Below are 25,654 nucleotides of genomic sequence, written 5' to 3'. Positions count from 1 at the left end.
GTACTGCACGTGTGCAGGCAGCAGAAAGTAGAAGACACATACAATCCCTATATCAGGCTGAAACCAAAGCAGATACTCTAAAGCCTCGTACACACGATCAGTCCATCCGATGAAAACGGTCTGAAGGACAGTTGTCCTAGGTTAACCGATAAAGCTGACTGATGGTCCGTCGCGCGTACACACCATAGGCTAAAAAACGATCGTGTCAGAACGCAGTAACGTAAAACACGACGACGTGCTGAAAAAAACGAAGTTCAATGCTTCCAAGCATGCGTCGACTTGATTCTGAGCATGCATGGATTTTTAACCGATGGTTGTGTCTACTAACGATCGTTTTTTTCCCATCGGTTAGGAATCCATCGGTTAAATTTAAAGCAAGTTGGCTTTTTTTTAACCTAAGGTTAAATAACCTATGGGGCCCACACACGATCGTTTTTTACCGATGAAAACGGTCCATCAGACCGTTGTCCTCTGGTTAACCTATCGTGTGTACGAGGCCTTACTATTTTACAATAAGTATATACTGTATTTTTTTGTCAAATTCTTTTTTTTGGGGGGGATAGCGATTTGTTTTTCTAAGCTACATTTTTATTCATAGAAGGGCTGGGATGTTGCTAATTTTAACGTGTTAATTTGTCCAATACAAGGATAATTAGCTCTCAGTTTCCTGGGGAAGAGATATAGCTATGTGACAGAATACCATTTAGCTTATGTCAAAATATTCTATAAACAAATTAAAATGTCGTTGATTTCCTTCATCAAATGTAATTATCTCAGAGCTAAATGGCTAAAGTGTTGTGTTTGTTATAGTTGTCATAAAGGAAAACACGCCAAATGAGCTGCGAAGGATAGGGGAGGAGGGTGATATTGTGGATGAAGTACCTGGATATGGCTGTAATTGACAACCCGTGTGTCTGGGTCTCAATTTATTTGCAAACTGAGAATATCTTTCTCCTAGGAAGCTGCAGACATGAGAATTGCATGTGTAATGCCGCGTACACACGACCGTTTTTCATGACGAGAAAAATGCCATTTTTTAAATTGGTCGTTAAAACCGGTCGTGTGTAGGCTCCAGAGAATTTTTCACGACGAGAAAAATGGCCATTAATAATTTAGAACCTGCTCTATTTTTCGTAGTTTTTCACTGCGTCGTTTTTCTCGTCCGTGTGTAGGCTTTAACGATGGGGAAAAAAAACGAGCATGCTCAGAAGCAAGTTATGAGAAGGGAAATTTGCAGAATCAGCCCAAAGGGTGGTGCTATTCGAATAGAACTTCCCCTTTATAGTGCCGTCGTATGTGTTGTACATCACCACGCTTTGCTCGAACATTTTTTTATCACGATCGTGTGCATGCAAGGCAGGCTTGAGAGGAATCACGTGGAGAAAAACATTGTTTTTTCAATGACATGAAAAACATTCGTGTGTGTACAAGGCATTAGAGTATATCTAAAGCTATTTTTTTCAAGTTTTGGATTTTAAAGTGGAGGTTCACCCGGAAATAACATTTTTTAACCTTAGATTCCTGTTCATTTTGTCTAGGGGAATCGGCTAGTTGTTTTAAAATCGAAGCTGTACTTACCGTTGTAGAGAGCGATCTTCTCCGCCGCTTCCGGGTATGGGCTGCGGGACCGGGTGTTCCTATTTTGATTGACAGTCTTCCGACAGGCTTTCGACGGTCGCATCCATCGCGTCACGATTTTCCGAAAGTAGCCGAACGTCGGTGCGCAGGTGCAGTATAGAGCCGCACCGATGTTCGGCTTCTTTCGGCTACTCGTGACGCGATGGATGCGACCGTTGGAAGCCTTTCGGAAGACTGTCAATCAAAATAGGAACGCCCAGTCCCGAAGACCATACCCGGAAGTGGCGGAGAAGATCTATCTCTACAACGGTAAGTACAGCTTCGATTTTAAAACAACTAGCCAATTCCCCTAGACAAAATGAGCATCAATCTAAGGGTAAAAAAATTTTTATGGGTGAACTCCCGCTTTAAGTTAGTCAGTTTTCGTTTTGCTGCTTCTGACCCATTGAAAAGATTTCCCTGGATTTCCTGTCCTATAGACACAACAGGAATTAAGAGTCAGGCCTCGTACACACGACCGAGGAACTCGTCGGAAAAGACACATCGTTTTCCTTGACGAGTTCCTTGTTAGGCTTGTGGAGAAACTTGACAAGCTTGCTTTGCGTACACATGGTCAAGACCAAATCTCCTTGTTCTCAAACGCGGTGACGTACAACACATACAATGGCAGGGAAAGTTCGATTCCACTGGCACAACCATTGGGGCTGCTTTTGCTAATCTCATGTTACTGCGTGTTAAGTAAAAGTTTGGTAAGAGACGATTTGCACTTTTCAGACTGTTACAGCGTGACAAATGTGCTATCTCCATTACAAACGCTACTTTTACCGAAGGTGCGCTCCCGTCTCATACTTTATTCTGAGCATGCGCGGGTTTCTTAGCATACACACAAACAAACGTGTTTCTCGTCGAAAACCAGCCCGACGAGGAACACGACGAGGAAATTGAGACTCCCGTCACTTGTTCTCTTTTTTCCTCGTCGAGTTCCTCGACAGTTTCCTTGATAAAACATACACACGACCGGTTTCCTCGTCAAAAAAGCCCTGCCACCAAGTTTCTTGATGGATTCTGTCGAGGAAAACGGTCGCGTGTACAAGGCCTAAATCTCTCCAAGTTTCCCCATTGGGAGACTTCCTATTTATTTATGTTCTGGTGCAAGGGCCACCAGGAGGGATAGAGAGAGTTGAGCCATCCATTGGCAGATCGAAATTTGTCCGGTTCAGCAGGAAGCAGACAAATTTCAAACTATCTATTGGCAGGCTTGTTGAACTGAAGTCGATCCATTGATTGCAGTACAACCAGCCTGTCTGCTTTCCCTTTTTCCCATCACTGCCGGTGTTTATAGCTGCCAACAGTGGTAATTTTATTTGGAGTGCGGGGAGCATTCCACATCGGCAGAACACAATAGCGCTGCAGGAGGGATTCTCCCATCAACTATGACTATGATGATGGGTTACCCAAGCAATTTTCCTCCTTCAACCGGTGGTTGAGGGAAAGAAAATAGCATAATACATGGCCAACCTTACTCTCCCAGGAAAGGACACAGACTGCAATTAAAACCTGAGGTTGCTATTTCTTCCATGCCCTATCCAAAGCTAAAATACATTTTTTTTCTTTATTTATTACAGGTACTTGTATAGCTCCATCAATTTACACAGCGCTTTCCATATATATTATACATTCACATCAGTCCCTGCACTTAAGGAGCTTACAATCTAAGGTACCTAACTAACATTAATACACATGCTAGAGCCAATTTACCTACCAACATGTCTTTGGAATATGGGAGAAAACTGACGTAGGCATATGGAGAACATGCAAACTCAATGCAGTGGAGGCCCTGGTGCTACCAGGCAAAAGTGCTAACCACTTAGCCAATGTACTGCCCACTAGAGATGCTTAACATATTTTACTGGAGTTTTTTCAATGTAAAATTGGTGACAAAAAGGTAGAGTTATCCTTTAAAAAAAATTAACAACTTCATCAAAAGGCAAAACAAATGAAAAAAATGAAGTTGGGCTTCAACTATTAGGTGGCCATAAAAGGTCCAAAGCTGGCCATAGACTGTTTGAATTTCAGCTGGTTCAGCAGGGACCAGCCAAGATTTGAACTATGTATGGGCAGACTGAGCAACTTGAGTACAACCAGCATGTCAGATTTTTCATGCCATTATTGCCTATAGCTATACAGTTTTCTACCCACCACTGGCAGAAAACAGTAGCTCTTCGGGAGGTATTCCCCCACCAACGCCGACTGTGTTGATGGGGGAATTAAGCTATTTTCTTCTAAATTCGCTCCATCTGAGGCTGGTTTAATACAGCAATTGGGTGAGGAATGGAAAAAAAGGTTTTTCAACTTGTGGAGAAATGCAAAGAATGGGTCAACTGCATGTATGCCACTTTAAGTCATCAGTTGAGTCACAAAGATGGGTCCCAACTGTGCCAGTCTGCCTCTCCACCAATGACCAACCCGAAGCCGGCCATAGATGGTTTGAATCTTGGCCAGTTTAGCAGGGACACAACCAATCAAACCATCTATGGGCAGGCTGATTGTACCCAAATGGGTCCATCAATCAACTTGGGTATAACCAGCATGTGGGATTTTTACATGCGATTATTGCCAGCGGCTATAGCCATTAGCAGTAATCAGTGTGTTCTCCCAGCAGCGACAGCTCCCTGAGCTCCCACAATAGCTCCACAAGAGGGATTCTCCATCAACACTGACTGTGTTGATGTGGGAATCAAGCAATTCCAACATGGTTGCAGGAAAGCAAAACACATCATCTATGGCTGGCTTAAAGCAAAGTTCCATCCAATAGTGGAAGCTCCGCTTATCTGCTTCCTCCCCCCTCCGGTGCCACATTTGGCACCTTTTGGGGTAAACAACAGGTGTCATAAACAGGTGCTCGCTCCCACTTCTGTGTATGGGTGCTGCAGTGACCTATGTCCTTGCGGCCCCTCCTCCTTACCTGTGCTGCCTTCTGGGAGACACACACAGGTCCCAGAAGACAGAGGGACCATTCAGAGAGAACAGCGTGACTCGCGCATGTGCAGTAGGAAACAAGGCTTCACTTCCTGTTTCCCATAGTAAGGATGCCGGTGCCTGCACCATGGAGCCGGTGGTGCCGAAATCGCGGGCTCCCTGAACAGGTAAGTGTCCTTATATTAAAAGTTAGCAGTTGGAACATTAAATATTAAAGGGGCTGTAAAGCTTCCCGTTTTATCACCTTAATGCAACCTATGCATTAAGGTGAAAAAACATCCGATGATTACAGGATTAGGGCCGCCCGTTTACTTACCTGAGCCCTCGAAAGTCCCGCGTCGAGAATGCGCTGGCTTCTCGACCTGGGTTTCTCGCCTCTTCATTAAATAGATTTTTAGCAGCACAGCTATTGGCTCGCACTGCTGTCAATCAACTCCAATGACGAGAGGGCAGGAGGCAAAGTCCTGTAGTTGCCAACTATGGACACCAAATACAGGACTCGGGAGCGCTTCCCAGAGGGGGTTATCTGAAGCGGGGAGGAGCCGAGACAGCTGCCGAGGAACCCCAGAAGACGAGGATCGGGTCACTCTGTGCAAAATGAGCTGCACAGCGGAGTTAAGTATGACATGATTGTTATTTTTTTTTTCATTGAACCTTTAAATACAGGCTGGAACTCTTCTTTAAAGGAGTTGTAAAGGAAACATTTTTTTTGCTGAAATGACTGTTTACAGGGTATGGAGACATAATAGTTAACTGATTCCTTTTAAAATTAATTAAAAATAGATAAAAATCAATCATATAATGTACCTCTAGTTTCGTTTTTGCATCTAGTTTCGTTTTTGTATGTTATCCTGCCTCTCTGCTAGACAGAGCCATAGAGCAGTGATGGTTTGAAAAATGAAACTAGAATCTCCCAGTACTGTGGTCATCAGGAAACAAACAACCAGGAAGTGTCCAGAACAGAGAAGGATTAAAGCAACATCAGAGAAAAAACGAACAATGAGGACATGAAACCAGGACTGCAGTAAGGTAAAGGAAGCTATTTAGCTAAAAAAAAATGTCCCTTTAGTGACCCTTTAAGTTATTGCACACTACAACTGTGACGTCTTTAGCATGTGCTAGATACCCCAGCAGAGTAACCAAGTGGCAACAACATATATCCAAATGAGTAAAACGCATACAACATGGAGAAGTAATGTTAAATATTTAATAGAAACACAAATAAATAATATAAAATTTAATAAAATCTATATAGTATACAATATATGCACAAAAAGTTGCAAAATTCTCATAGATGTCCACAAACACAGTAGCAGAGCACACATCTCTATTTTGTTTCAAGCAGCATTGACATCTATGCTTTGCCCATTCCCACCTATCTTTTCTGAGTAGGGGGAGGAAGAAGTTAAGAGGGCTTGCATTGTACATCATTTCCATAAGTTCAAGTTTTTAGAATTTTTTCCTCTACTTTGGGGAATAGTCAGAACTGGCTCGAGAGTGCAGCTGCTCATCCAGTTGCCTGTTGCCACCAGATGAAGATGGCCTCTGCATTGTACCCTACATATCTTCAAGTCAGTATTCCATATCTCCAATCTCTAGAGATTTAGACTACACCATCTGTAATCACTTTAGTCTCTATGGTTTGTTGAGCTGGTTGTTCGGTGAAGTTGGGTTCCAAAGACTGTGCGATGTTTGGACCATATTTGGGTTACACAGGTAAGATGCTTTTTCAGTGACTGTCTTGTCTTCCTTGTTCCAATATATCTAAAACACTTTAAAAAGTTGGCTTAAAATATACAGGAACTGAAGAAAAACATTCACAAAAGCAGAAACAAGCTGCGTTGGAAAAAGGTCTTCAGCCTGAAGTTTTCTTTTCTTATAGTAATTGCTTTTACTTATTCTCGTAAACAGCCTGCAAGAGGACACTGAGACTTCAGCACATCGTGGCATTGGCCTTCATGGCATACAGCATCTCAGCTAATACTTCTGGTAGTATGTCCTTTATACGCTCTTGGATCTAAAGTTTGTGGTCTGCTTGCCTTTTCAGTTCGTGACATCGTAATAATCCTGCCTCTTTCTGAAAAGGCGCTTGACCCAAATCCAGTAGAGGCTGATCATCAGTAGCCAGTAGCCAGCATAGGCAGCAGAGCCATAGATCAAATAGTTTTTCTCTGCCTCAATGAGACGGCAATCGGTGCACAATGACATCATAATGACGGTGTAGAGCACACCAGCAAAAAGGATCGCCCACCAGATGGACAAAGGCAGAAGGGGCATATAGTTACCTACCATCTTCTTTCGCCCCGATGTACCCCAGGTGCTCTTGTTCATGGTAAGAATGGCAAAGTACTTTGTAGGAAGCAGTCCAGCCATGTAGAGTACGGCATAGAGGGACATGAATATCATGACCATGTTGCCTCGTAGGAAGCAAGCATACAAAGCCTTGACAAAAGCAATCAGTTGGATAGTGATAAGGACCCAAAGGATGTCCCAGAGATGGCAACTGAAGAACAACTTAATGACTGTGATTGTGACAAAAAATGGAAAGACACCAGCAATGATTGACTCGTAGGTCATCCAGAGGTGATGTTTGTGCCACCACAGAGCGTTGTAGAGCCACTCTCGGAAATAAGATTTGGTCCATCGTGTCTGCTGGTTCAGCCAACGCAAGAACTGGGCAGGTGTCTCAGAATAACATTTTGAACGTGCGGTGTACCTAAAAAAAATAATGTTTAAGATTAGTCATTTGAAATATTTACTTGAACCCTTTTCTTGTCTAATTTCTATAGTAACCTTAGTATTTAATAAATTATACAGGTTCATTGATATGTTATGGTTCCTGTTTTAGGGTTAACTGAAAAATCCTTACAACAATATGGCTAACAGCCAAAATGAAGGGAGGTTTACCGGCTGTCGTACCGCTTACCCAGCCATGTTGTGTTTTGTGAGGGTGCAGGCTGGGGATGGGTTTGTCCAGACCCCAGACATAAAGTCAAAATTAAAGGAGGTTTCCCAACTGCCGCACCCCCCACCGGGCCATGTTCTAGGCAATTAAAAGCAGCCTCAACTTAATCAATCGAAGACATGCCCCCAATGCATTCCGTCCAGGGCTGGGGCGAAATAAGTTGGGGTCGTGGCTTTAATGGACTTAGCTGAGGCTGCTTTTATTTGCCTACAACATGGCCAGGTAAGGGGTGTGGCAGTCAGAAAACCCTCTTTTCATTTTGACTGTATGTCTTCTGTCTGGGCGAACCCATCCCCAGCATGCACCCTCACAAACCAGCAGCACCCTTTTTATGGGACTCCATAAGCCTGAGCTTTAACAATGGGTAACAAAACAGCTAAGCTAGATTTTACCATACATCTTTAGTAATTGAAATCAGGACACTGTAGGCATGCTTACATAAAGAGAGAGAGCACGGGACTGACTTCATCGTAGTCTTACTGCCCCTTCATTATCTAATCAGCAGGCTAATGAAGGAAGCAGAAGCCATACTCTTTTCCTATAGTCACACATCTGAAGGGTAAGCATCCTTACCAGGATTTTAGAGGGAGAACAAGAACATGGAGCCAATCCATTGTGGGCATGTGCTAAGAAGGAACATGCCTATAAGAGGAGAGAACAGGGTGACATAGAGATGAGCTCATCAGTCTGTTGCTTCTCCTTTCACTCTTCAGTCACATGTTGGAAGAGAGGCAATAAGTGTTGGTTCACAAAGGGGCAACCTGACTTACAGCGCGACTATGCAAGGCTATGCATGACTTCAGCGGTGTCTTGCAAAATGACTTCTGTATAGAAGTCAATGCAAGTCGTCCCAAAGTAGTACAGGAACCTTTTTCTAAGTTCGGAGTGACTTGAGTTGCTCCTATTAGAACGATTCCATAGTACAGAATAAGTCCCCTGACAAGTCGTCCCTGTGTGAACCGGTGAACCGGCACTAACAGTGCCAAATCAACTTGCTCTTAGGAGTCCAACCCTATAATGATACCACATAAAAACAAAAGACAGCCAATGCATTTTGGGGGCCAGACATCCCCCTTCATCAGGGCTATAAGATGAATGATGATGAGATTTCTGGTCCTCGAAAACGTGTCATCCTTTTTTCTCTATTACACATGGATTTCTCAATTGGGGTGACATCTACTGCGGAGAGGACTCATATTTTAAGGAGAATTGCAGACTCCAAGGCAATCAGCTCTAGTAATAGGGTTGTGCATGGAAGCCAATCAGCTTCTATCCTCAACTTGTTCGATTAGAAGAGAAGTAAAGTATTTTTTCCTCCCTTTTATACTTACCTAGGTGGATGCAGCATCGGCCTGATGCTGCATTTGTCCCCCGCCGCCTCTACACAGGAAACTAAGCGATCAAACACCTGGGGGATCCAGACTATATTGTTAGGAAGACGTGGTGCCTGAACTGATGGCAGTGACTTGAGCAGAGAACGGACTTCAGACCACTCTTGTGACCCAGAGGAGAATGTGGATAATACAGTGGGGAGATTTTTTTTTTTGCCGATCCGAAAAATGATCCGATCCGTGACTCCTGATCCGAGGAACGATCCGAACCATGAGTTTTTGGATTCGTTGCACCCCTAATTGTAATAGACCTGGAGCACCTTTGGGTGCCACAAGAAGAGTAGTATTGCAGCCCATGTAGAATCCCGAGAGGAACAGTGGCCAAATTCCATATATAATGAGAGAAGTTTAAGGAATGTAGTCAGTCTGTCCCCCAGTACAGTCCCCCCCCCCCCCCAGGTCAGTCTGTACACCAGTACATCCCCCCCAGGTCAGTCTGTCCTCCAGTATAATCCCTACCAGGCCAGTCTGCGCCCCAATTAAAGCACCCCCCCACCAATATAATTAAAAACACTGGAATCTGATTGGGAGGGGAGAGGGGTATAGGAGGACTGGTGCTGCATGGATGCCACTAATTTGTGGACTGAAACCTGGAAACAGGATCTAAAACCCGGAGGGTCCAGGTTAATTTCAGACAGGTGGCAACCCTTTGTGGAGCAGGGGAAAAAAACTGTAACTATTAACTGCAGCAAAGAAAAATAAGTCCTGCACTGTGCTGTGTGCCAGAGCTGTGTAAATCCCAGGACTGGTTGGGCAGAAATACAAAAATCCATTAGGAGGTACTGTAAAATAGCTGCCTTATATATATTTTATCTGCGTATTTAGGTGTTTTCTTGGAGATCAGCTTTAATATGAATGACCTTCCATCCATGTAGAATACTTACTTAGTAGCATAGCCAATACTGAGCATTCTGTTGGTCAGATGTCGGTCATCACCAAAAGTGCAGTGGCTTCCAAGGAACTTCTGATTGTACCAGGATTCAAGGAAAGTCTGGAGGAGGTCATTACGATAGAGCCCTGAATATTCAAAAGAATATATTTAGTATATTGAAGAATGCAGATAAGTTATCAGGTGTATTTAGTTGTGACATGCATCATATAGTGCTGCAGGCAGAACATTATGTTTCTTCTGCAGAATGTTCTAGCGTACTGTACTTGGCAGCATTTCACAGAAAATTTCATTGTCTTGCATTCTGGATAATTGCACCTCGAGGGCTATTCTTACATGTGTTACTGCAGCGTATGGATAGAAAACTTTAGCTGTGTTCTGGAGTTGCAAATGTATTTATGCATCAAGCAGAGGGTTAAAGTTATCAGGGGCCCCTGCCGGCTGATGCTTTTCGAAGGTTTACCTTCTTCCTCAGGGCCCAGCTGGCTGGGCTCTGAGGAAGAAGGTAATCCTTCGAAACACGTCAGACCTCAGCGGCCCCTAATACCTCCTCTGTGACCATCCGGAGTACATCAGTCCTGGACCAATTGCTGTTATTTGGAGACTATTTACATTGCGAGCTATCTCCTATTTGTTTTGAGTAGTTTTCTTCTAGCTCCAGCACACAGCTTGTGATTGACTGCCTCAGCTCTGTTCCTGTGTGCTGTAGATAAACAGGTACCATTTATGTAGGAGGATTTGTTAATCTCTGTGTATTACCTGAGGATAGACCCTTCACTGGGTAAATGTAGGGGTTTACACTGAGGAATCGGGTAAGGAAATGTCTGAAAAACGTCACGCCAAAAAGGACTGCTTTCTAGGAAAGGTACAGCTGTAGATCTTCAAGAACTGAATACATCACAGCAACAGTTTACTCTATCCAAGAGTCTATCCCAGCACGGCTCATTTCAGAAATCAGGGCATTGTGAAAAAAAGGCTTTCAAATTCTACCCTCTCAATGTGTGCATTTTTCCATGTCATGGGTCTCCAGACTTTCTGAACAAGGGGCCAATTTACGGTTCTTCAAATTTTAGGGGTCCTGACATTGGCCATTGGGAGTAGAAATTGTCCTAGCGTCAGTGGAAGTAAACAATGTTCCTTTGGTATTGGGGGGAGTAATAGTTTCCCATCGTTGGTTTAAGTGGGAGGGAAAGTATTCCCTCATTGGTGTCAGTTTGAGGAACAGTGTTTCATTGCTGGTGTCAGTTTGAGGAACAGTGCCCCATTGCTGGTGTCAGTTTGAGGAACAGTGCCCCATTGTTGGTGTCAGTTTGAGGAATTGTGCTCCATCATTGGCATCGATGGGAGATACAGTGCCCTATTGTTGATGTCAATAGCAGGAATTACGCACACTGTATGTGTCAGTGGGAGGAATAGTGTCTAGTATCAGTAAAAGGAAAAGTGCCCCAAGGGCCAGGTAAAGGCAAGCAAAGGGCTGCATCCGGCTGCAGGTTGGAGGCCACTAGTCAATGTCAGTGTTATGAAAGTTATTCCCTCTGGATCCTGACTGTTTCACCAAAATCAGGACAACTGAGAGTTATGGCTAACAGATTGGCCAAAGCCAACGGGTTGAAAGTAGAGAAGATGTGATATGATGCTACAACCCTTAATCAAAATACATATAATAGGATGAAGTAAAGCCGCCTGTGCCAGGACAGACATAGCACATATAGTACCATCCAGCAGGATAAAGAGAGAAGAGAAAGTCTGGCAATGAGGTGTAGCTTGGCATAAATTCCAGAAGACTTTATTGATGATCCAACAAGACACTAGGGGAATCCATTACACAAAGAGGCAATCGATTCCCTTGGTGTCTTGTTGGATCATCAATAAAGTCTTCTGGATTGTATGCTAAGCTGCAACGTTTTGCCAGACTTTCTCTTCTCTCCTTGGCCAAGGTCAAGTCTGGACCTCCAGTTACTATATTTGTAAATTGGACAATTAGTTCATTCAAATTGACAGATTCTTATTATAACTTACCAAGAGGACCACTGATGCAGGAGACACAGTCAAAGTAAGACTGGCAGGCTCTTTCCACGTTGAAGGCAATCCAGTACCTCAGACTGCTCATGAAACTGATATAGGAGTCTGATAGATTCAGAATTCGCACATCCCCTCCCACAGCACCATAACGGTCATTGGACTCGAGCACTTTTACAAGCTCAACGGTGGCCAGTGGTTCCAATTTAGTGTCCGAATCACAAACCTGTTTTAGAAATATTAGAAAAAAAAAGGTAATTGAATATTGTTTTTTTTTTTAGACGTCAGAATCTATGTTGACTATGTGACTAATAATAATAGGAGGAGAAAAGTCGACTATTAAAAATTGCAGTTTTACTTTTTATTAGTGGTCAGTGTACAAGTGACCTCACTGGAAATCTGCCCTCTTGTATTGGTGGGCATTGTACATAAGAGATGAATTCATCACTGCCTATTACTTAAGAAACCCCTAGAAACCTCTGGAGAGACCCTTGGGTTCCATGGAAACCTGGTTGAGACAGGCTACCCTACTTTTTCCTCAACAAAATAAAAATGGCTTTGGATCTTAAAACATGAATTATTGGCTTATGTGCATGAGTGGGGCATAGCCCGGCCCTCAAATCTTGAACTAGCTCATACAATCACAGTACCCATGGGACTTTTAAAGAGGTACCATTCACAAAAACATAATTCCACACATTTTATTCAACACATGTAGCATACAAACATAATACCAATGGTATATAGATCAATGATTCACAATGCTAAAATGCTATGAAACAACATATATAGACCAAAAGAAGGATGCTTTGGCCATGCCGTACATCTCAACGTGTTTCATGAAGAAGTGTTCACTTCTTCAGGAAATATTTTTACATTGTCTGATCAGTCATATAAAAAATAGATAAACAGATGTAACAGGCAGGCTTCTGAATAAGCAAAAAACCTATAGCAATGAGATTCCATAGGATGGCCTGACCCAGGAGCTGTGAAAGAGGCAAAGGGTTACCCGCCGCCAACAGAAAGGAGAGCAGCGAGGAGGGGAGATGTAAAGGGATAAACAGGAATCCGGCTTCGTCACCTCCAACCATCAAAAACAGCAACATGGAAAAATTGAAAATGTCCCTTCTGCATTGGTGGTCATTGTACATGAGAGATGAATTGTTTAAGAAACCCCTAGCAACCTTTGAAGAAACCCTTGGGTTTCATGGAACCCTGGTTGAGAAAGGAAACCCTACTTTTTCCACAATAAAATAAAAATGGCGTTAGATATTTGGATATACGTTAAAAACTTCCCTTCTATTTCAGTAATTTAGGCAAACAAAAATAAATTGGTGTGTTCCTTAAGGGTCACACACAGCATATTCATTATAGCATGTCTTCTTTAAAGGCGAGAGCTCACCCAACTCTAACAGCAGACATGTTGGTGGTGGTTTCCACCTCGATGATGTCAAAGGCAATGGCTTTGATTAGATAATTAATATTCAACAAATCAATGAATGTTGCTGTGAAATGAGCCATTGGGGAGTATTTGGAGATAGGAAAGAAAACTAAGCATTCCATTTTGACTCTTCATTTTAAGCCAAATGACAACATTTACGTCACGTCGTCACCCACTTTGTTTATAACTTGCCCTTCTAGCACAACACCCAGTACAACTCAGCTTGTTTTCTTGTCTGATTGCAACAATGTTTGAAGGTTTGAAAGCTTGCGTCAACTAATATATAGGAGCCATTGTAGTGTTTGTCATGCTTGGGGTTAGATGCAATTTGAAAGTGTCAGGGTATGTGACAACACCCTATTTATTCTGGCAAACTTCCAGGTTTAAATAGGAATGGACATGTATTCTAATGTCGGCACTGTATTTTTCAACCGCAGCAAAATAAAGTTAAAGGCCATGTCTACTGCACTTCAGTTATGAGTGATCACTTGACTGTGTCTGTGGTTTCATTGCCCAGGGCTCTTTACTCATCATAATCCTACATCTTAAATGTTCCTACTAATTTATGTCTTAGGCCGCGTACATACAGTCGGTCAAAACCGATGGAAACGGACTGAAGGTCCGTTTCATCGGTCCAAACCGACCGTGTGTGGGCCCCATCGGTCCGTTATCCTTCGGTCGAAAAATTTAGAACTTGCTTTAAATTTGAACCGATGGACGCCTGACAGATAGGTCAAAACCGACCGATGAATCGGTCCTTCAGTCCGTTCTCTTTGGATGGACTGATCGTGTGTACAGGGCTTAAGGGGTCCTATGCTCTAATGCCAACATAAAGTCCAGATGATTAAACAGCAATAGATTGACAGATAGTCATAACTTTAATGCTGCTCTTGTCTCCCTCCAGTGCTGCTAGAAAGACAATGCTTTGGGTCGTGTCGTCCCAAAGAGGAGGATTGGGCACTTTGAACTCAGATCCTCCCCTTTTAACAAAGATCACCAGACCAAATGCCTACATTTTAGTTGGATAACCTTAGTGGTTAGCAGACCTGCCTTGCAGCACTAGGGTTCTCGGTTTGAAGTCATACCTCATACTACTGGTATGTTTGCATGCTCTCTCTGTGCTTGCGTGGGTTTTCACTGAGTACACCAATTTCCTCCAACATTAAAAAATAAATGCTGCTAGGATAATTGACTCATGTCTAGTATGTGTATGTATGCATTTGAAGAATGGCCCTTAAGGGCAGGGACTGATGTGAATATGCAATATGTAAAGTGCTGTGTAAATTGTTGGGGCCCTATAAATGCCTGCAATAAATAAATAAGATCATAAATACACCAGAGGGAGTCTATTTTACTTCTATTACTCTTTTAATTATCTACAGTAATCTGCAAGATTGTTACACAAGACTTTAAGGTAACATTTAATTATAGGTTCATTTTAAATGGCTAGGCAAAACCCTACAAAGAGTTGTTAAAGCGGTTCTCCACCCTAAAGTGGAGTCCCGCTGATCGGAACCCTCCCCCCCTCCGGTGTCACATTTGACACCTTTCAGGGGGGAGGGGGGTGCAGACACCTGTCTAAAGACAGGTATTTGCACCCACTTCCAGGCCACACGCTACGGGCGAAAGACGGGTTTTTCTGACTTCCCGTCTGTCGCCCGTTGTGTGCTGGGAACACTCGGCTCCCAGCACACAGCGTGTGAGCCAATCGGCGGGCGCAGCGCGACTCGCGCATGCGCCGTAGGGAATCGGGCAGTGAAGCCGCAGCGCTTCACTTCCTGGTTCCCTCAGCGTGGATGGAGGGGGGAGCAGCAGAGAGACGAGCGATCGCTCGTGCTCTGCTGCGATCAGCGCTGGACTCCAGGACAGGTAAGTGTCCTAATATTAAAAGTCAGCAGCTGCAGTATTTGTAGCTGCTGTCTTTTAATATTTTTTCCCCGTGGCACATCCGCTTTAAGGGCACTATTGTAACAGTAAAAGGTCACAAAATGTTTTGGCAGTCATAAAAGGCTGCTAAACATGCCAGCCAGGACCCAGAAAAAATTCAAACTGGAAGGGTTTGTCCACTACAGCTAAAGACATATTAAGACACTAACAGCCTTATTCAATCAATAATTCTTATAAAGAAGTTCAGTGATTAGGAGCGACCAATCAGAACCCATATTTTTTGTGGTCTGACTTATTAAAACCAGATTGGCTAGTACAGATTACTAAAGGATAAGAACTCTATTGAACCTGTACAGCGGGGGTCTTAAAACTTTCTAGACAAAGGGCCAGTTTCCTGTCCTTCACAGTTAAAGTGGTTGTAAAAGCAATAAAAAATAAAAATAATAAACAGGTCTATATTTACCTGCTATGTGCAATATGGTCCCCGCTGGTGCTCCTTCTCTGTTTCTGGTGCCTCCAATAGGAAACTGATTTCTGTGGGGGCACCCATGGTGCCTCGCTACAGAGCCCCATTACTGTGTCCATTGACACAGACAGCGGAACTAGGCCCCACCCCTTGCTCCCTCATCACTGGAGTTGATTGACAGGAGCGGGAGCCAATTGCTTCTGCTGCTATCACTCTGCCCAATGAGTAGGGAGACATTGGCGAGGACAGCTGCTCTCCTGCATGTCCATGGATCCTATTGGGCTTAGGTAAGAATAGGGATGGGGAGGGAAGGGGGGCTGGGTGGATACTGCAATAGAGAATTTTTTTTGTTCCTTAATGCATAGAGTTCATTAGGATAAAAAATCCTTGAGGCTTTAGAACCACTTTAAAGGGGGCCAGACTGTGGGCATTGGGACTAGAAAAGGTGCTGACATCAGTAGGAATAGACACTGCTACATCTTTGGTGTCAATGAGAGGAATAGTGCCCCATTGTTGGTGTTATTGGGCCCCATTGGTGTCATTGGGAGGAATTGTGTCCCTTCATTGGTGTCAGTTGGAGGGAATTATGCCCCACTGATGGTATTAGTGGATCCAAGGATCAGATAAAAGCAACCAGAGGGCTGCATCTAGCGCAGTTTGGAGACCACTGGTGTACAGTACCATCAGGACTATTTGCCAAGTTACATATAGGTTCGATAAAGACCTACAAACCTATTGCTAAATCCCAGTCCTACCAAATCTGAATCTCCGTGTTGTATCCTTTAACGTGTATGAAAAGTCGCACAATTTTTAGTTTTGAATATTTTTATTGGTGTCTGTGTCTCCGCCAAGGCATTCCACCCTCTGTTTGTCCTGGTGATCATTGATTAGTCACAGGAAATCTTTCAATGAGCAAACCTGTTTGGGTGATGGCTGTCCCTTCACTTTAAAGAGATCTCCTTCCATTTCCTGCAGTGTCTCTGGCACAGTAAGTGAAGGGAAATCTCCCCAATTAGACCCAAGAAAAACAAATCTCTAAAGTGAATGAGGCATTGGAGACACTCCTGAAACTCCTGCTTCAAAACACAAATGCAGACCAATACAAGAATAACCTTGCTGCTGCCTGTAGCAACAGTTGCATTTACAGCTGTCATTAGATAAGACATTAAAATGGCCTGCTGAGAGGTAATGATTTTTTTACTGCTACTTCTTTTCATAATCTAGTTCCAAAGCTTTAGCATTTTGTAGTGTTCTGAAGGCTAGTGTATATATTCAGCATGGCAGTATTTAGGACCATGTGGTAAACCATAGCAACCAATAAAAAGTTGGATTGACTGGAGTTATTTTAGGAATGTGAAACTGGCTTTTACGAGTTACTGTACTATGAACTTCACTGTTTTACTTTCTCTTTTTCATCTAGATTCGTGGTAATTCAAATCTTAACTTAAGGCAACAATGGGGTAGATTCACGCAGATTTTGGCCGGCGTAGCGTATCTCAGATACACTACGCCGCCGTAAGTTTGAGCCGCAGGTCCTGTATTCACAAAGAACTTGCGCCCCTAGCAGCCAGCGTAAATATGCAGTTAAGATACGACGGCGTAGGAGACTTACGCCGGTCGTATCTTAGCAATATTTAAGCGTATCTCAGTTTGAGAATACGCTTAAATATACGACGGCGGGGATTCGGACTTACGACGGCGTATCTACTGATACGCCCGTCGTAAGTCTTAGTGAATCTACCCCAATCTTCATATGCAATTCAAACATATGGGAGATGTTGTTGACCTCACTTTTTACTATTGCAATTGATAACAAAGTTGGTCATCTACCTGTCCCCAATCTTTGACTGGCCAGTGAAGGAACAGCATTAGACTGGGCTGCCCAACCTGCGCCATAGACAGGACATTGATTCTATAGTATGGGTATGACCCATTCAAGTCTAGATTTTTACCTCCACAGAGAGGGAAGCCCTGACCATCCAAGGAGGAAGGAAAGGTCCTGAGTGTGGGGGGGGGGGGGTATCAATTTGTGAATGTTCCTCCAAAAACTAAACGGACTGCAGTTGAGAAACAGTGATTTTGATTTAAAGGGGTTTTAAAGGTTCGTTTTTATTTTCTTAATAGGTTTCTTTAAGCTTGTGCATTGTTGGTTCACTTACCTTTTCCTTCGATTTCCCTTCTAAATTTTTTTTTTCTTTGTCTGAATTTCTCACTATTCATCTTTAGTAAGCTTGCCCCCATCATCCGAGCCGTTCTGGCTGGGGGTTAGTCAGCATGCCCCCCCTCCCTTGGGACTAAATCCCTGCGAGGAGACGCTATGTTACCCGCAGGGATGTAGTCCCAAGGGAGGGGGCAAGCACGCTGACTAACCCCCAGCCAGAACGGCTCGGATGATGGGGGAAAGCTTACTGAGGAGGAACAGGAAGTGAGAAATTTAGACAAAGAAAAAACATTTAGAAGGGAAAGCAAAGGAAAAGGTAAGTGAACCAACAATGCACTAGCTTAAAAGAACCTATTTAGAAAATAAAAAAACGAACCTTTACAACCCCTTTAACACTTTCCAGATAACATAAACATACTGTATGTGATATATAAAGCTTTCAGTAAACTCTTGTAAGTACTTTCTTACCTGAACATAGTCCACGCTGTCTCCAAGAGCTTTGAAGGCTGTATACATGACTTCTCTCTTTCCACCCCACTTCTGCATGATGCAGACACATCTATTTTTCCTGATGACAGACTCAACTTCTTGCCTGGTAGGGTCCTCCATTTCGATATCTGTATAAGCAGGCAGTGCTTCCTCTTGTAGAAAGTCACCAGAGAGGTGTCTTCTACGATCCTTCATCTCCATTGCTTGAGCAACTTGCCTTTGATTTACCATGTTGTCATAATTCACATCCCCTTCATAGTTCATCTCATTGACTTCATAAATGACATCCTGTCCTGGTTGCTGTGGGTCAATCCACTGGATGTTGGGGTTTATATGCGTCTCATATGGATTCTCGTTATCGTAAAACTTCTCAGCATTGTCTTTGTCCCAGTGATGGTAGTTGTTTGGCCAATTATAAGTCCCAACTTCTTCATTGGCAAAAACCTCCTTAAACATGTCCATCATGTATTGGTCATCAGGGCTGTTGCCATCAATAACCATAATGATTCTTAACTTATCGGGAGGGTATTGTGTGTTCTTGACAGATTCAAGGCATTCACGCAGGTAGACGGGGTCTTCTTGGTAAGCGGATATGGTCAAGGCCACACTTTTTGTGTAAGAGCAAGGGGAGCCACCTCTTCTCATTTTCCGGTGTTCAAGGAAGGCAAAGAAACTTTGGATTATGAGGTGCACCGTTAAAAACGCCCCGTAAATTCCGAAGGCCATGATTCTATACTCATCACGGGCCAAGGGGATACTATCAATAAATGCCCATAGTACTGCTGACAGCACTAAAAGGGCAAATGCAAAAGTCACTACCCTACGAAGTACACCGACCCAGGGTCGTTCATCTTTTTCTATGTCAGCCATTTTTGTTTCAAGGAGCTACCAGAGGTTGGGTAGCTTTGAGCAATGTGTCTGAAAGAAGAAAACAATAAATCAACACTTGCATATCACTTCTACAATCAGAATTGTATCTTGTTTGATGCACTTGAATTGGACTTAATGCCCAACTCCAACCAAACCTTGTCTACATAAAGTGGAGGAAGAACTTTATTGGCTGTGACTTGGTTGCAAATATTTCTTCTCAATGTCTCTTGCTGTGATCAAGGACAAGATTTGGCCCCCCCCCAGGGACAGACTTAAAATCCTGGGGGTTTCAAAACTTGCATTCTCTACTTCTGGTATTGCTGTCCATGCCCATAATAAATCATTTTCACTACTTCCTATACCCATGACAGCCCTCTGGATAAGAAATGAGAGAACATCTTTCTAATGGAGACACAGACAGCAATATATATCTGAACAGGATCTAACCTTTGGTCCTAAACCAAAGTTAAAAAAAGTTATGAGCATTAAACACCATCCAACCATACTGGGTTGGTATAATAAATTATGTGCTAAAACTAATTTCCCTAGCTAATGTATGACACCAGTTGAACCTTCCTGATAAGGAGGCTGTATTACTTCAAACAAAAAAGATACTGGTCCAAGGAATACTACACATGTTTTACAAATAATAATAATAATTTTAAAACCAAACAAAAGAAGAAAGGTGATAACCCCTTTAAGACAAGTGTCATTGAAACTGTTGTTTGTCTCATTTTAAGATTTTCCCTCACTTTCTTTTCCTCTTCCACTTGCTTTGGTCCACTACCTGTGGCAACTCAAAAATTCCCCTCACTTCCCGTTCTTCTTCCACTTCTTTTGGTCTACTTCCTGTGGAAACTCAAAAATTCCCCTCACTTCCTGTTCTTCTACTTCCTTTGGTCTACTTCCTGTGGCAACTCAAAAATTCACCTCACTTCCTGTTCCTCTTCCACTTCCTTTGGTCCACTTCCTGTGGCAACTAAAAAATTCCCCTCACTTCCTGTTCCTCTTCCACTTTCTTTGGTTCACTTCCTGTGGCAACTCAAAAATGTTGGATTTTACATCAGGCAAGGGTCACCAATAGAGATAGAGAGGGTGATACATCATTAAAGTGTAGGCTTAATCTACGTATTAATGATTTGTATCTGTGTGGCCTTTTTTGCAGTCTGTTTTTTCTTTAATAATGGATAGCCTCAAAGTGTATTTCCACCTCTGCAGCCAAATTGGGATTACACCAACTTTATATTCTCTTCTCATTGAGTTGAGTGCATAATCAGGTTTGTACCTGAGCCACACAGAAACGCGCTGTCTTTTAAAAGACAATCAGGTGTGTCAGAAAAACTCTTAGGCCTTGTACACACGGGCAAACATGTCCGCTGAAAACGGTCCGCCGTACCGTTTTCAGCGGACATGCCCGCCCGGAGATTTCTGTATGATGGCTGTACACACCATCATACAGAAATGAGAGACAATCCGCGCGGACAGACAGCGCGGTGACGTGTTCGCGCCGTCGCCATGACGATGACGCGGCGACGTGCGCGACGCTGAAAGGTCAATGCTTCCACGCATGCGTCAAAGTCATTCGACGCATGCGAGGGATGGCGGCCGCTCGGACATGTACGGTAAGTCTGTACAGACGACCGAACATGTCCGACGGACAGGATTCCAGCGGGCATGTTTCTAAGCAAGTTAAGAAACATTTGTCCGCTCGAAAACGGTCCGATCGGCCGTACACACGACCGCGGACCAGTTTCAGCAGACATGTTCGGTCGTGTGTACGGGGCCTTACTGGCACCCCATGCATTGGCAAAATGCCTACATTTTCTCTCCTGGGTGAAGCCTCATGGTGCCGCAGCACCGCCTAGTTCCCTGTGGCACATTTTAAAAAAAGGGTCGGGAACTTTTTGAACAAGTTGCTATACCCGCAACGTGAATGCGCAAACACGCACGCACATTTGTGAACCTAGGCTAACATAACTTTAGCATTTAAAAATTGCTGTTCACTATTTTACTCTTCTCCTATCCTACCTAGCTTTCCCCTTCTATGTAATGTTGAGGAGGGGGGCTGGGTATTTATGTCTACCATAATTACCCTGTCTGTACTGTGTTGGCAGATCTATCAGTTGTAAAGTGGATGTGCACACTGTATGTCCTAACAGAAGATTAAAAGATCTCAAGGCTTGGGTGGGTACATCATATGTTAATGCATTTTTAATCCAGTCTGTCCCTAAATTTTCCTAAATACGCACATTGTAAGCTATTACTATACTCGCTGTCTAGAGAGATCTGTGTTTAATCCTGCTCCAAAGAAACAACTAAAAAACTAAAAGAGTGTTATATTATTTTAGGTGTGCTGTGTGAATGGGAAAAAATAGTAGGAGTTTCTCAAAATGGGGTGAAAATGTGGAAATGCACTTCAATTAATGGCATCTACTCGTAGGGGTCGATTTACTTAAATTGGAGAGTGCAAACTATGCATGGTAGCCAATCAGCTTCTAACTTCAGTTAGTTCAATTAAGCTTTAACAATAAAACCTGGAAAGTGATTGGTTTCTTTGCAGAGCTGCACCAGATTTTTTCTCTCCGGTTCTAGTAAAAAAAAAAAAAACATAGACTAGACAAAAGGGTGGCTATTTGCTAAGCATTTAGTCTCTCTAAAACAGCCGTTCTTAATTAGGGTTTCTCCAAAGGTTGTTAGGGGTTCATTGAGCTGGAGCTGATCTGATGGTGCCTGCATTATTCCAGGGCCAACGCCACTTTGGTAAAGCCAACTGCATGTCACCAATGATCTTTTTGGCTGTCTGTAGAGGTGACATTCTGACCACCATTAAAGCGGCATTCTTCCCACTGAGCCCCAATGTAAGGAGTATTTTTCCCACTGACCACCAATGTAAGGGACATTCTTCCCACTGATCATCAATGTAGGGAGCATCCTTCCCACTGACCACCAATGTAGGGAGCATTGGAAGGGAGTCACCGCTCCAGGTGGGTCTTGTAAGCAATTTAGGAACTTCTCAGGAAACCAAGGTGCTGGCAATGCACAAGGCAAATGTAGAATTTCACAAAGGGATAGACAGCCGCATTCCAAAGGAACTTCAAAAGTTGTCTTTATTGGTAAAAATGGACATGCATCACAAATACAGCCAAAGAAAGGGACAGCCGACGCGTTTCACACTGATTCAGTGTAGCCATGCCTAAGCACTGTCCCTTTCTTTGGCTGTATTTGTGATGCATGTCCATTTTTACCAATAAAGACAACTTTTGAAGTTCCTTTGGAGTGCGGCTGTCCATCCCTTTGTGAAATTCTACAATGTAGGGAGCATTCTTCCCACTGACCACCAATGTAAAGAGCATTCTTCTCACCGATCACCAATGTAAGGGACATTCTTCCCACTGACCACCAATGTAAGGAGCATTCTTCTCACCGATCACCAATGTAAGGGACATTCTTCCCACTGACCACCAATGTAAGGAGCATTCTTCTCACCGATCACCAATGTAAGGGACATTCTTCCCACTGACCACCAATGTAAGGAGCATTCTTCTCACCGATCACCAATGTAAGGGACATTCTTCCCACTGACCACCAATGTAAGGAGCATTCTTCTCACCGATCACCAATGTAAGGGGCATTCTTCTCACTGATCACCAATGTAAGGGGCATTATTCCCACTTATCACCAATGTAAGGGGGCATTCTTCCCAACGATCACCAATGTAAGGAGCATTCTTCCCACTGATTACCAATGTAAGGGGCATTCTTCCCACTGATCACCAATGTAAGGGGCATTCTTCCCACTGACCACCAATGTAAGGAGCATTCTTCCCAATGATCACCAATGTAAGGAGCATTCTTCCCACTGATCACCAATGTAAGGAGCATTCTTCTCACTGATCACCAATGTAAGGGACATTCTTCCCACTGATCACCAATGCAAGGGGCATTCTTCCCACTGATCACCAATGTAAGGAGCATTCTTCCCACTGATCACCAATGTAAGGGACATTCTTCCCACTGATCACCAATGCAAGGGGCATTCTTCCCACTGATCACCAATGTAAGGAGCATTCTTCCCACTGATCACCAATGCAAGGGGCATTCTTCCCACTGATCACCAATGTAAGGGGGGGCATTCTTCCCACTGACCACCAATGTGAGGAACATTCTTCCCACTGATCACTAATGTAAGGGGGGCATTCTTCCCACTGACCAGCAATGTAAACATTTTTTCCAATGAATTGTTTTTTGCCAGGGTTCCTCAAGACCCAAAAACACTTTAAGTATTCCTCTGGAGTAAAAGCATTGAGAAAGGCTGATGTATAATACCTCCAGCAAGGTTGTCCGTTGCCTTATGCTTTCACAAGCGTTATGCAGTAATTTGGATTAATCCCACTCACTGGGGGTTGATTTACTAAAGGCAAATAGGCTGTTCACTTTGCAAGGAATTTTCCCTTAGCTTAATAAATGTGCAATTTCACTTTGCAAAGAATACCCAATCACATGTTTGGAAACCTCTCTTGGGGAAAAAAAACAGCTTTGCTTGCATTGGGTGATTGATTGATTGATTGATTAATTGATTGATGAAAGCCAGCAGAGCTTCAGCTCCTTCACCAAGCTAACTTGTGACAATTTTCAATTGCTTTCTTTAAATTTGATTTCAAATGATCCTGAAACAATCTTGATTGTTTGTCATGAGCTTGTGCCATAATTATTGACTTTTTTCCCTTAAAATTTTTTTGCAGAATGAAAAAGTTCATGTCGACATGTTTTATGATCCAAAATTTACTAGTCATTTTTTGTCATCATTGTCATCATTTCAATCCTAAATAGACTTCAGTTAGAAAATAAAACGCACATGTTACAGTGGCATTATCGCAAAAAGAACAAACAGACAAATATGACCGATAATTCTGATCATGTGGAAAAAAATGTGGTCACAGATAAACCGTCTGCTATGTATCTATCTATCTATCTATCTATCTATCTATCTATCTATCTATCTATCTATCTATCTATCTATCTATCTATCTATCTATCTATTTATCTCTAAAATATTATTTAATATATTTTATCATTTCTATTTCCGCAATATCCTGGAAAAAAATCTTTATTGAAATTTGTTATGAACTAGACTATAAAAGTAAATTTGTCATTGTTGTCATGCTTTCAATAATCAGGCTTGAACTTAAAAAAAAAAATAAAAAAAATTGAAAAATAAAAATGAAAAGCATGACAGTGGCACTATTGCAAAAAACAAAACAAAATAATAATAATAATAATAATCCCAAATATTATTAATAGCCCAATCAAGAAAAAAAAAAGGTCATGCACACATGCTATCTATCTATCTATCTATCTATCTATCTATCTATCTATCTATCTATCTATCTATCTATCTATCTATCTATCTATCTATCTATCTATCTATCTATCTATCTATCTCTAAAATAATATTTAATATATTTTATCATTTCTATTTCCACAATATCCTGTAAAAAATCTTCAATGGAATTTGTTATGAACTAGAATTGTATCCCCTCTCTGATGCTTTTAATCACATTCAGGGTTGAACGTAATAAATAAATAAATAAAAAAGAACAAGAAACAGAAAAATGGTAAGCATGATGACAGTGGTGTTATCGCAAGAAAAAAAAAAAAAGAATGTTCCCAAATATTATCAATAGTCCAATCCAAGTACAAAAAAAAGCCATGCAGACAGGCTGTCTTAGAAACTATTTATATAATGATCTATCTATCTATCTATCTATCTATCTATCTATCTATCTATCTATCTATCTATCTATCTATCTATCTATCTATCTATCTATCTATCTTTAATATAAACTACAATGTATAAATAATTTTTTTGTAATGATTTTAATCAAAATCAGGCTTGAAAAAAAAAAAGCAAAGAAAAGAAAGCATTATTGAAAAAAAAAAAAAAATGAATTCAATAAAAAAATATTAATCCCAGTTATAAATATATATATAGGAATTTCTATAATAGAGAAGCCCAGTGTGACTGTTTAGTTTAGAAATCATTAAACTTACCAGATAAACTGGGTTTTGCTGTAGCTCGGAGATGTGAGTGTGTCTGCAGACAGCTCTGCTTTTGGCTGGTGAGGCATGGTCTATCTAAATATATGGGACACACCTTGAACACGTAATACTTGCTCTTGACGTTACAGATTTTTCTCCTGTAAAAAATGACTTCAGCATGACTTCAGCATACTAAATTATTCCCTGATCTTCAGAAAAAAAAATGTAATGAAACAAATTAGAGTTAAATAACCACACTCTGCTTTTATGGCAGCATTGTACCTTGCCCTGGCAGCTTTTCAGGTTGACTGCCGAGGTGCCAATTTGGAAAGAAAAAATTGTAAGAGGGCTTATTAAAAAATTCAGTCTATATATTTCGCAGATCGATGTCTCCTGCTTTTACATGCGTTTAGATGCATTCAAAAAACATAATTTGCCCCTGGATGCACACATTTCAATTTTTTCCAAATGCAGGTAACCT

At 42.2% G+C, this 25,654-nt stretch overlaps 1 protein-coding gene across 1 annotated transcript; it reads right to left on the bottom strand.

The window, feature by feature from the left end:
* Positions 1 to 5,750: 5,750 nt before the first annotated feature.
* On the bottom strand, positions 5,751 to 25,279 carry LOC120916451 (hyaluronan synthase 1-like). Its single transcript, XM_040327425.1, has 5 exons — positions 25,186 to 25,279; positions 18,245 to 19,183; positions 11,822 to 12,047; positions 9,798 to 9,930; positions 5,751 to 7,273 (listed from the first exon to the last, which is right to left on the bottom strand). Exons 2-5 carry the CDS (start codon positions 19,133 to 19,135, stop codon positions 6,601 to 6,603), a joined length of 1,923 nt encoding a protein of 640 aa, XP_040183359.1. The 5' UTR covers positions 19,136 to 19,183; positions 25,186 to 25,279; the 3' UTR covers positions 5,751 to 6,600.
* Positions 25,280 to 25,654: the final 375 nt, after the last annotated feature.

This window comes from Rana temporaria, chromosome 10, assembly GCF_905171775.1.
Source record: "Rana temporaria chromosome 10, aRanTem1.1, whole genome shotgun sequence".
NCBI classification, from domain to species: Eukaryota; Metazoa; Chordata; class Amphibia; order Anura; family Ranidae; genus Rana; species Rana temporaria.
Note: the sequence above shows the minus strand (reverse complement) of the source record. Positions and strands in the feature narration are given on the sequence as shown.